Genomic DNA, 12,235 nt, shown 5'->3' on the forward strand with positions numbered 1-12,235 from the left:
ACAGCATGTCACTCAGACTTTCTTTAAAAGACCAGCCCTGATAAATACACAACATACAGTAAGTGTGAATGTGAGTTACAAACACCTACTTAACAGCGCCTCATGTGGTAGCATGACCCACTGTAATTTTCCCCATTGTGGGACAAATAAGGGATTATTATTAGTAGTAGTAGTAATATTAATAATAATAATGATAACAGCCTGTCAGAAAATCACATTTATTTTATATTACAGATTATGTCAAAGAATAATCCAGTTTCAAGGTAAAGGCTTCTACCTGCTGTTTACTCAACTAATGCTGTCGCAAAGACGAGTGGTGGGCTGCTGTCCTTGCAGCACCTTATATACAGTACACATTCATATATATATACAGAGTATATATATAAATAGCAGTAATTTTAATTGGTGAACGAGAGAAGAGAGATTATAATAGCGGAAGAAATAATCGTAAACTGTGTGTGTCTTTTATGTGTGATTTGTGAAGCAACACTGATGAGAAATTACAGCTGTCTAATTAAAGCCACCCGTTTCTACGAAAAATGGCCAAAGGATGTGTCTACAAAGGTGTTCCAGAATGACACAGCAGGAACTGCATGTAATTAAAAGTGAATTCTTTGTGAAGGACTATGAACACTCTTTAATTAAAAACATGGATCAGAAATAAGCCGTGAGGTAAAAAGGCTTTTGGTCGCAGACCTTTAGCCTGATCCATTCATACCATTGACAGAGTTTGTCATTCACAGATGATGATTCACACTTGAAATCAGGGTCATCTGGGTGGAAGTAAGAAGAACCAGAGAAGATAAAGAGAAGGTGTATCCAGATCTATGCAATCAGCTGAGATCTTCTTAACTTTTTATGAAAGACGTGAAAGAAGTATTGTGGGGCTGTTCACGTCATCAGTTCAAAAACAGCATGAAATGCATGGACCCCCATTTTGTGAAGACCAGTGGTTCTCAAACCTTTGACATTACCCTCATATAAACCCTTAAAATACCCCCTTCTCCTCCCAAAGTCCAGCAGTAAAGACACACTGAGACTCAACTGAGGACAGTGTACAAAGAGGAGACTCTATTCCTAATAAGATTATTGGCCTATTTATTAGCCAGCCAGCTCTGTAAATCATTTTGAACTACACACTCAGGTCATAAAAAGTGGTCCACTGGTCCACTGTGGTGCACTGTGTTCTCTGCAGTGCTGCTTGTAACATTTATATTTTATCTCTGATTCCCATTGCAATTTCCAGTTTGGAGCTATAGCTGTAGTGTTTCGCTGCCTTCATTTCATAAACCTGGTCTATTTGGGCATCAGAGTTTAACGTCTCATTCTCCCACTATAGATGTTTATGTTCAATGTGATGACATATTCAATAGAACAGTAGTGGAAAAGGAAGGCTGTATCTGATTGACACCTAGAACAAAATGAAAGACAATTTAAAATGGCTGTGGTCACACGGTAACTTTATTGTGAGTGTTTCTGATATGACAGCAAACAGAAGTGCAAATACGTTTACCAATGAACGCTCACAGCATTTTCTGCTTGTTTAAAGAAAATATTAGCACTGACATATGTATTGTACATCCTATTTTTGTTGTTGTTTGTGGGTAAAATTTGCTGCTAGCAGAGTTTAATTTAGTATATATGTCTGTCAATATACAAAAAGCAAAACAGCAACTTTATCTTCACTACAATTGTTCTTTAGTTAATAAAAGAGTAAAAACGCATAAATTCAAAACATGATTTACAGTTTACTTATTAATAGCACTTCTCTTGTTGTCTATACATGCTATTCATAGCTCAGTTGTATGAAAGTGTTTACATAACTATTGCTTTAAATGGGAACAAGTTATGTTCGCCACCACTCTATTAACATCATAAAGCCAATACCATCTCTGGTGACTGTATGCAATTAAATTACTATTGTTACGTTGTCTTGATTTCTTTTCTTTCTTTTCTTTTTTGGCGCATTTCTGTGCGCATCCCAGTCACTGCTTTAGATTTCAAAGAATATCTGTGCTCTTTTTCTAACAAGCACTTCATATTATTAATCAACATTTTAGGTTCAACATTTCAATTTCCACTTTATTTTCTAGAATCATGTTATCAAGTTGTTTTCAAATATATGGCATGTTAACACTTAATATGATAAGAACTGCATAAAAATGGCTACAATAAACGGTCCCGCATATCGGTCGTTGCTCGTGGCTTGTTAAAGCTGCAGCACCATCTGCTGGTGAATTTAAAAAGAAATAGTGCAACCTTAGCATTTCTAATCCCAATAACTTGTTGTTGTTGTTATTACATTGTTTTCACAATCCCATCATCTTTTTTGATTTACTAATTTTATATGACAATATTATATAATGCATTTAAATGTCGTCTGCAGTTTTATTTTAAATAAACAAAATAAGAACATTTGGTTTCCAATGACAAGTTTCAAACTATATTAATTTTGAGACATTAGAAATTCAAACATTTCATGTAAATCATAATTTAAACATTATTATAATCTGAGCGTTACCAGTTATTTGCCACTTCCTGGTCATTATTATTATTATTATCCATACCAACCGTACCAAGCCCCCAAAACCTTCCTGCGGGTGGTGAGTCCACTTGAAGGTACCAACCGCCCTAACCGGGATTCTAACTTGCCCAGGAGGTGAACCCTGGGGTTCCACACCAATGACAGAGACATTGCCTCTGGGCCAAAGTGCCACATATTATTATCATCATCATTATCATTATTATTTTTATTATATTATTATTTAAATGTTATCCGGTTTGTTAGATTATGTATTATTTTCAGAACGGACAAATGAAAGCCTGAATCAATTAGTGCTTCCTCTGGGGGACACTGAAATCTACCCCCTGAGATGTGTTTGTGTAATTCAGCCTGTAGAGGACGCTTACGATCATCGTCTCACCCTTTAGATGTGACATTCACTTCATAAAGGTCACCTTTATTGGGTGGCTTCTTTTCGTTGCATTAACGTTATGTAATGCTCACTTGAAATGTGCCCATCACCTGTCAAAAAAGTACCAAAAGGTCGTGTCGATGTGAAATACACAGCACCATCTTATCACAGGCTTCCCGCAACACTTTATTTACATTTTCGTTTATTGAAAAACTATGTTTAAAAAAACATAAAAAAAAACGTAGCAGATTAGTTGGCGTGGTGATTTGGCACGGTTTTTACGTCGGATGTTATGTGACGCAACCCTACCCAGAAAAATACAAAAATATGATTGAAATAATAATACTTTTCGGGTTTGTCGCGGTTCTTATTTCTAACTTGTTACGTGTCCGTAGATGTTGCCAGATAAGTTTATAACTGTTTCGACTGGACTTTGCCAATACATGTCACTGCGCGATGACGCGTGAGACAGACGCGCGCCATATAAAAGCCTAGTTTCTGACGTCAGCGGCCTCTTCCCTGCCTCAACCATCGAGTTGTGGGCAGTGTTAAAAATCCTGTCTGCTTTTCTCACCTAGAGAATCCAAAACCATCCGTCACAATGGTAAGTTAATATGATAAAAACAGTTAATAAAACAGTCGGCGTTTAACAGTTGTATTTTTGTTAAAAGTCAATGTTTTTGTTTATACATTTTGCGGATACTACGCTACTGACACGTATGTGCTTGCAGTTGTCTTTGATCAAAATGGCAACCATTTTGTCGCCCAACGCCCAGAGAGCTTCTGTGATTCCCAATAGATTCTCCGTTTACTCATCCATGTTCATATTAAATTAAATAGCGCCGAAGGGCATGTTGCGCCGTTGCGATGAGGAAAGGAGTTTTAACTCCCCAATCCATCGGGACACTTTTGTGCTACGTTGTTGTTTTAATCCCGGCGTTCAGGGCCTTTCCTTCCGCGGCCACAAAACCTTGAAACTACATATATACTAATACACAGATATTAAATTATTAAATGTAAGTTGAAAACGGTGTATCTCGGTATTAACGTCAAAGAATGTTAAAATTACTATTCTAAACCCTTAATATGTTTTTAAAATGTGCCGGTAATCAGCGCAAGCCGGCACAGGATGCAACACTAGCTGTCAAAGTAGTGCTACCACCTAGCATGGTTTCCAGCGTGTACACGTGGCCTGTTGCAGGTATTTCAAACTGGATTTTGTCAGACGGTTTCGCTTTATTAACGTGAACAAAAACATTTTTATGTAACATTCTTTTTAAAAAATCCATTGAATTCATTCAACGGGTGGTCAAGGGGAGTTCATTTGATTTGAACGTCGACTCTAACGTCGCAGTTGAGATGGCGGACACCGGTTACACGGTTAAAGGTAAAGAGAAACGTGATGTGACGTCTCCGATGTCAGATTTGTTGCTCTCCATAAGTCTGAGTTGTGTACAGTATATTTAGTTTCTAATAAGAAACACCGAAGACCAATCTCCATGATATTTTCTGCATTTTCGTCATGTCTAATTTGGGCTGCATATGTCTTTTCAGGTGAACTTTACCGTAGACCAGATCCGTACCATCATGGACAAAAAGGCAAACATCCGTAATATGTCTGTGATTGCGCACGTCGATCATGGAAAGTCTACCCTGACAGACTCTCTGGTGTCAAAGGCTGGAATTATTGCCTCATCTCGTGCTGGTGAGACCCGTTTCACAGACACCCGCAAGGACGAACAGGAACGTTGCATTACCATCAAGTCTACGTAAGCATTGAGCCATTTAATAGTCGTTTTGCAATGTATTCGTGTCATTACATTACAGGCAGACAGTTGTAGACAATAGGTGATAAAGACAAGGTGCCGATTCTCAAGTGTGACAGAATCTGATTTAAGAAAATTGGTATTCATTATGAGAGGTCACGTTGCATCAATTTTATCCACATCAAGTTGGTAGCATAGATTTTTTTTATATATAATTTAATGTGCTACAGTGTAATTCTACATTCTGATTTAAAATATTTTCTCAAATTGTTTTTTTTTTTTTGCAGAGCAATTTCCCTGTACTATGAGCTGACTGAAAATGATCAGGCCTTCATTAAGCAAGGCAGGGATGGCGCTGGCTTTTTGATCAACTTGATTGATTCACCAGGACACGTTGACTTCTCATCTGAGGTGACTGCTGCTCTCAGAGTGACTGATGGAGCCTTGGTGGTTGTGGACTGTGTGTCTGGTAAGGTTGAGTTTTTTAGCAATTTCTTTGAATTAAGAATGTGTTGTCAGTTGTACAAGTTTACAATTAATTACAAGCAATGTTTTTTTTTTTTTGTTTTTTTTTATTCCCGTTTCCAATAGGTGTTTGTGTACAAACGGAGACCGTCCTCCGTCAGGCAATTTGCGAGCGTATCAAGCCAGTCCTGATGATGAACAAAATGGATCGTGCCTTGTTGGAGTTGCAGATCCAGCCTGAGGACCTTTACCAAACCTTTCAGCGCATTATTGAGAACATCAATGTCATCATTTGCACATATGAAGAACAAGATTCCCCTATGGGTTCTATCATGGTGAGTTCTCTATGTAGCCACCTATTGTCTACTAGTAACATTTATAAGTATATTCCATATCATGTGATTAGTTGAAAATTTCTTACTCATGCATTTCATTTTTTTTTTTTTTTAAACTTGTTTTTTAAAAAATATGTATTTGTTACTTCACTAGGTTGATCCAATTTGTGGTACTGTTGGCTTTGGTTCTGGTCTCCATGGCTGGGCTTTCACACTCAAACAATTTGCAGAGTTGTATGCAGCAAAGTTTGCTGCAAAAGGACAAGTCAAGTTGACACCTGCTGCACACTGCAAGAAAGTGGAAAGTGTAATGAAGAAAATGTGGGGTGATATGTAAGTTATACACAAACATGGAAATAAGTGATTTTACATTTCTGTACTTAACCTGATAGCAACATGAGCTAAAAGTACGCAAACTTTTTTTTTTTTTCTTTCCCACATTCTCATAGGTTCTATGATGCAGATACTGGAAAGTTCCTGAAGAATTGTGAGGGAGCTGGTGGCAAAATGTTGCCTCGCTCATTTGTTGCTCTTATCCTGGATCCCATCTACAAGGTAACACAATAGGTTAGGAATACTTGGAGTAAAATATTTTGGGTATTTGCAACATTTGTATATATTATGTAAAATATTGTTGCTTTGCATCCCTGCAAATGATGATTTAATACTTCTTCACTTTGACCTGATTCACTAGTGATGAGTACTTTCAATCTGAGTGTATTACAGAGTGGTATTTTTGAATGTGTTGGCTTAGCTTTCATATTAAATTGCATTTTTGTATCCCTTTAGGTCTTCACTGCTATCATGAATTTCGATAAGGAGGAAACTGACAAACTGATCAAGAAACTTGAAATCAAGCTGGATTCTGAGGACAAAGAAAAGGAAGGAAAGCCTCTCCTCAAGGCTGTCATGCGTCGCTGGTTGCCTGCTGGAGAGGCCCTTCTCCAAATGATTGCCATCCACCTGCCCTCTCCAGTCACTGCCCAGAAGTACCGTTGTGAGATGATCTATGAAGGACCTCCAGATGATGAGGCCGCACTGGGTAATTTGTTATTGCACTTGTTGATATTGTTGAAAATAGAGCGTCTATTGCAAAGCCCAAGCTAAAAAATTTCACTGACATTGTTCTAGGTATCAAGAACTGTGACCCCAAAGGTCCACTGATGATGTACATCTCCAAGATGGTACCCACCAATGATAAGGGTCGCTTTTATGCGTTTGGTCGTGTGTTCTCCGGCATTGTTTCCACTGGCTTGAAAGTGCGCATCATGGGACCAAACTATGTGCCTGGTAAAAAAGAGGACTTGTACATGAAACCTATTCAGAGGTTAGTTGTGTTAGAAGAGGTATTTTAAGTGGCTTAAAAGTGGGTTAAAATTTAAGTAATTCCTTTAACTTGTTTTTGTTTTTCCTTTTCTAGGACTGTTCTGATGATGGGACGTTACACTGAGGCCATTGAAGATGTGCCCTGTGGTAACATTGTGGGTCTGGTTGGTGTGGACCAGTACCTTGTCAAGACCGGCACAATCACCACCTTTGAGCAGGCTCACAACATGAAAGTGATGAAGTTCAGTGTTAGCCCTGTGGTGAGAATTGCTGTGGAGGCCAAGAACCCTGCTGACCTACCCAAACTGGTTGAGGGTCTGAAGCGTCTGTCCAAGTCAGATCCCATGGTGCAGTGTATCATCGAGGAGTCTGGTGAACATATCATTGCTGGAGCTGGAGAGCTGCATCTGGAAATCTGTTTAAAAGATCTAGAAGAAGACCATGCTGGCATTCCAATTACTGTTAGTTTTTGCTTAAACAAATTTTGGTTTTATTTATTAACCAAAGACCTTTTATCTAAAATTTCTGGGGTTTTGTTTTTTTCTCTTAGAAATCTGACCCAGTGGTTTCCTACAGGGAAACAGTTTCAGCAGACTCGAGCGTTATGTGTCTGTCAAAGTCTCCCAACAAGCACAATCGTCTGTTCATGAGGGCTCGTCCATTTGATGAGGGCCTGGCAGAAGACATTGAAAAGGGTGAGGTTGTTCCTCGTCAAGACCTGAAGACCCGTGCTCGTTACCTGGCTGACAAATACGATTGGGATGTTGGTGAGGCCCGAAAGATCTGGTGCTTTGGCCCTGATGGCACTGGCCCCAACTTATTGGTAGATGTTACCAAGGGAGTGCAGTACCTTAATGAAATCAAGGACAGCGTTGTTGCTGGCTTCCAATGGGCAGCAAAGGAGGTAATTACTTTTTTGTGTGGAATACATGTGGCTTATGAAGAGTTATGAAAAATTGACCTTTACTTTTATGCATTCAGGGTGTTCTTTGTGAGGAAAACATGCGTGCCATTCGCTTCGACATCCATGATGTGGCCTTGCATACCGATGCTATTCATCGTGGTGGTGGTCAGATTATTCCCACAGCCCGCAGAGTTCTTTATGCTTGTGAGCTCACAGCTGAGCCCAAACTCATGGAGCCTGTGTATTTGGTGGAAATCCAGGTAAAGCCATTGGCTGTTACTTAGATGTAGTTGTTTTGTTAGCTTGGAGTAGTGTGTTTTTTGATTTTGATTTTTAAATATATACTTTTATAGCGGTTCTTGAAATATTGTAACAAAAAAAACCATTGGTTTCTAATCTGCAATCTCTACTCTAGGTTCCACAATGTGCAATGGGTGGTATCTATGGTGTGTTGACCAGGAGACGTGGTCATGTCATTGATGAGTTCCAGGTTCCGGGTACACCCATGCAAATCATCAAGGCCCATTTGCCTGTCATGGAGTCTTTTGGTATGTCCTAAAGGAAAAGCAAACAAGCTTCTCCTAAAGTTAATTTCCATAAATTGGCAAACTAATATTTTACTTTGATTTGATAAATTTGATTTCTGGCTGATTATTGACAGGTGGCTCTTTCTCTTAATACTTTAAAATACTAGATAAAGTCTTACAAAATCTTTTAACTAATTTCGCTACAAGCAAAACTGATTTCTTACATATACTAACTATAGTTAACTTGATAGTGGTGTTACCAAGAGTATATTTTGTCTGTCTACCCTACCCCAAGTTGACGGCATGTGTTGTCAGTCTGGAAACATTCTTACAACCTTCTAGTTATGAAACCATTGCACCTTCCTCTGAGCTATGTCCACCCCATAAAGCTGAAGCATTTGATGACGAGGGCAGTGGTTCTTAACCTTGGTTCGATCGAACCCTAGGGGTTCGACGGAGGGCAAGACACATACTCGACTTGTATGATTTGTGATGACACACACCCCTGCTTGGCCCATCACCAATGGGGTTAGGGTTAAGAACCAGTGCTCTAGGGTCTGGGAATCGCTTTACAACATTTGGGCCCTTCTTGTAGTGCAATATAGGGTTGCTGTTTTTAGTACTCAAAGCGAGCAGCTCGTCTTTTTATAGATTGGGTATGACTTTCTTTTTCCTTACAATTGCAGGTTTCACAGCTGACCTCCGTTCTGCAACCAGTGGCCAAGCCTTCCCACAGTGCGTGTTTGACCACTGGCAGGTCCTCCCTGGAAACCCAATGGAGTTGACATCAAAGCCTGGCATAGTTGTTACCGATACACGCAAACGTAAGGGGCTCAAAGAAGGAATCCCAGCATTGGACAACTACCTGGACAAATTATAAAAGCCTTGAATCATGTTCGATCCCATTCCTCCTTTCACACCAAGGTTACAGCTACACCATGGGACTGTACAGAACAAAGTAACGATGTTTGCCAAAAGGGTTAACCATAACTAATAAATGACTACAAAAATTGTAAACGAATTAAAATAAAGAAAATAAAAACTTTGTTTGACTTTTTATTTTACTGCTTAAATACTATTTAGTTAAGTAAAGATATTATTGAATTTGGAGAATGTGTAAAACATGATTCTTATGGAACACTAGTTCTGCAAAATCTAATTTGATCCCCTTTTTGTAATTAAAAGTGTTTGGTTTAATTTTTACTGGTATTCATTCAAATATGGTTACGCCTTGGATTTTACGTGTTGACTTTATGGAACAGTCACCATTGTTTGTCAACTTATTAGTAACGAACTAATTTACAAGTGGAATGTTATTTTCACATTTATAAAAGTTTGAAAATGCATTTTTACCTAAATGTATCTATATATATATATATATATATATGTGTGTGTGAATTATGCGAACATGGTCCAATGTTACAATGTTCCAGTATATAATGATTCAATTACTTTAAGTCTTGAATACTGCTCAAATTTCTTTGACAAATATTCATAGTTTTATTTCCTGGGTTACTTGTGGTTAAAATGTGACGAACAGTAAGACAATGTTTTCTTAACACCCAGCGATGATTACAGTATTTCGGTTTAGTTTTAAAAAGGCTTCTGCCACAATTTAGACATAAGTCATCTTATCGTAACATTGAAGCCCATCGTTCCTGGGAAACAATGTCGTGGTTATCGTAGGTAGGCATAAACCCCTGAATTGTAATAAACGCCATTGCTCGTAATCCATAATGGGTTTTATTTATATACCCACCGTTCAGTGGCTCCAGATTCACTAATATACCGCCAGGAAAACCCTTTGTAGTTCCATGGTCATTTGTATGTTGTACTAGACGCTTGTTCCTAAATCTAACAGAAACGTGGATTCAGCATGTTTCCATTCTCTCTTCAGTCCACGTGTACATAAACAGAACAATAGACGCCGCGCGCCATTATAACAGGAACATTCGACCGTGTCCCCTTTTCGCATGAATAGCGGTCAATGCTAAGTGGTAGATAATAAAGCACGATGCGTTACTATTCTTAAATCACTCTAACTAAGGTACTTTGTACTAGCCAATAAGAGACACGGTGGGTCATTTATGCCTTCGCCACTGGGCTGCCACGACACAAACAAGAATTTTTTGTTAGTGGACATATAAAGTACAGAGAGGAGCAAGCCTTAATGGGTAACTACGCTTTCTTAACAAGAAAACACAAATTGCGGCTACCGACATTCAACAGCAAAGTCATACACTTGCATATGTGCTAGAGGCCGTTGGCTCTTGTATGGAGGCCGAGTTATTGTACAAGCCAATCACGAGTCGCCGCTTCGACCAATCAGATGACATGCAGTTCTCACTTCCTGTTTCAACAAGGAATTCATTATCGGGTGAGTAAAATATAACGTTAATCTTTAAAGTGTAAATAAAAGCTGAAAATCGCAACATTCCCAACTACCTGGACATAAACGTTATCGCAACTATTATCTTATCATGTACCTGTTTTTGTTTTGGTGCGTGAGTTAGTATTTTAAATTACTATTGGGTCCGTTGTATGTTTGTTTGTGTAACCAGTGTAATCGGTTAGCCTTGCGGAGCAGCTAGCAGTCAGGATAGCCTGGATCACGACGTCATTGCTTGGATGTTATAATAAACTTCACGATGTATAATTTTGTTCCCAATTGATCGAATGTTTCTCCAGACATCCGCCTTTTTACGAGTGGACATTAAAGGTTAAAGAACTAGTTTTCATTCGTCAATTAACCGCTGAGAGGAAGATCATGGGGGGAATCAAACAAGAACAGGGTGATGCACCCCAACAACCTAGAGCCTCAAACTCAGTCGATCCTCCACAAGAAGAGGTGAGTTCCTCTTTGTATGTTTGTTTGTTTTGGTTTGTTTTGGTTTGTTTCTATTTATTATGATAGAGTTGCTTAGACTTCCAATAAGGAGACATACATTCATTTTACATTTCTGTATTTAAAATAATTATATTTATAGTTCTTTTTAAGCAATTATTGAACATTTCTTGCAGACGGCACTTACTGTACCATGATTCAAGTCCACTAGTGCACAAACATTGTCCTATAAATTTAATCAGATGATGCAAGAATCATCCCATGAATGAAGAATCAACATGTCTAATTGTTAATGTTTACACATTTTATTTCACCCTTATTAGCCAAAGAAAAGGGGCTGGCCAAAGGGAAAGAAAAGAAAGAAGGTGCTACCAAATGGTCCAAAGGCACCAGTAACAGGATATGTCCGCTTTTTGAATGAACGGCGAGAACTTATGCGGGCCACATATCCTGACCTCCCTTTTCCAGAAATCACCAAAAGGCTTGGAGCAGAGTGGACACGATTAGCCCCAAATGACAAACAGGTAATATTGACAACAAGCAAAAAGAGTTCATTTTAGGATACTTTCGTTCTTTCATTTCTTAACATTTGGCTTTGAGACACAAAGTAAAATGATTTCTCTGGGCAAATTCTATTTTCATGATGTAGTGTTTAAAATGTTAGTGTTTTTTTAAAAGTGAAAAGACTGCTTTTCAACTGGATAAAAAAAAAATCAAAAATAAATCTGTGTACGGACAGCGTTATTTGGATGAGGCAGAGCGTGAGAAAATGCAGTATGCACAAGAACTCAAGGAATATCAGCAGACTGAGGCCTATCAACTCACAAGCGCAAAAATACAAGACAAAAGGATCAAAAAAGGTAACCTCCGCCTTCTATTATATATATATTATATATATTATATATATATATTATATGTTTTGTACTCATCCTTTGTACGTTGCAATAAATGTTGATTATTGCCTTTAGAAAATGACTTTTGTTATAACAAAAGAACAAAGTGAGTGAGGTCATTTTGGTTCGGCACCTAATTTGCCTTGTCTTGTTTTTTCCTGTTTCTCTGACAGAAGACACCTCATCTGTAATTGTTAGCACCAATGCTGGGTCATCTTTGCCCAAGGTATACTTTCATATCGAGATAAAATGTTAGATA

General features: G+C 38.4%; 2 protein-coding genes and 1 non-coding gene across 4 annotated transcripts in view; all 3 read left to right on the forward strand.

Moving 5' to 3' along the window:
• The first annotated feature begins 3,367 nt into the window (after positions 1–3,367).
• LOC103399931 (elongation factor 2-like) lies at positions 3,368–9,283 on the forward strand. The gene is made up of 13 exons (XM_008338577.3): positions 3,368–3,519; positions 4,470–4,684; positions 4,969–5,150; positions 5,273–5,481; positions 5,636–5,814; positions 5,931–6,036; positions 6,271–6,523; positions 6,613–6,808; positions 6,902–7,268; positions 7,358–7,711; positions 7,789–7,971; positions 8,127–8,259; positions 8,925–9,283. Exons 1-13 carry the CDS (start codon positions 3,517–3,519, stop codon positions 9,116–9,118), a joined length of 2,574 nt encoding a protein of 857 aa, XP_008336799.1. The 5' UTR covers positions 3,368–3,516; the 3' UTR covers positions 9,119–9,283.
• On the forward strand, positions 6,131–6,198 carry LOC112486808 (small nucleolar RNA SNORD37). Its single transcript, XR_003049293.1, has one exon. It is a non-coding gene; the product is annotated as a small nucleolar RNA SNORD37 (small nucleolar RNA).
• Positions 9,284–10,486: 1,203 nt separating the features above from the next.
• The window catches only part of hmg20b (high mobility group 20B), a 5,414-nt gene continuing 3,665 nt past the window's right edge, over positions 10,487–12,235 (forward strand). For both annotated transcript variants that reach the window (XR_003049262.1, XM_008338579.3), the window contains exons 1-5: positions 10,487–10,615; positions 10,927–11,086; positions 11,407–11,607; positions 11,823–11,943; positions 12,150–12,202. Coding sequence is in view for 1 of the 2 variants with exons in the window: in XM_008338579.3 (XP_008336801.1) it covers positions 11,006–11,086; positions 11,407–11,607; positions 11,823–11,943; positions 12,150–12,202 (456 nt within the window). In the remaining variant the exon portion in view is untranslated. The remainder of the gene's footprint in view (positions 10,616–10,926; positions 11,087–11,406; positions 11,608–11,822; positions 11,944–12,149; positions 12,203–12,235) is intronic.

This window comes from Cynoglossus semilaevis, chromosome 2 (genome assembly GCF_000523025.1).
Source record: "Cynoglossus semilaevis isolate Cse_v1.0 chromosome 2, Cse_v1.0, whole genome shotgun sequence".
In the NCBI taxonomy this organism is placed as follows: Eukaryota; Metazoa; Chordata; class Actinopteri; order Pleuronectiformes; family Cynoglossidae; genus Cynoglossus; species Cynoglossus semilaevis.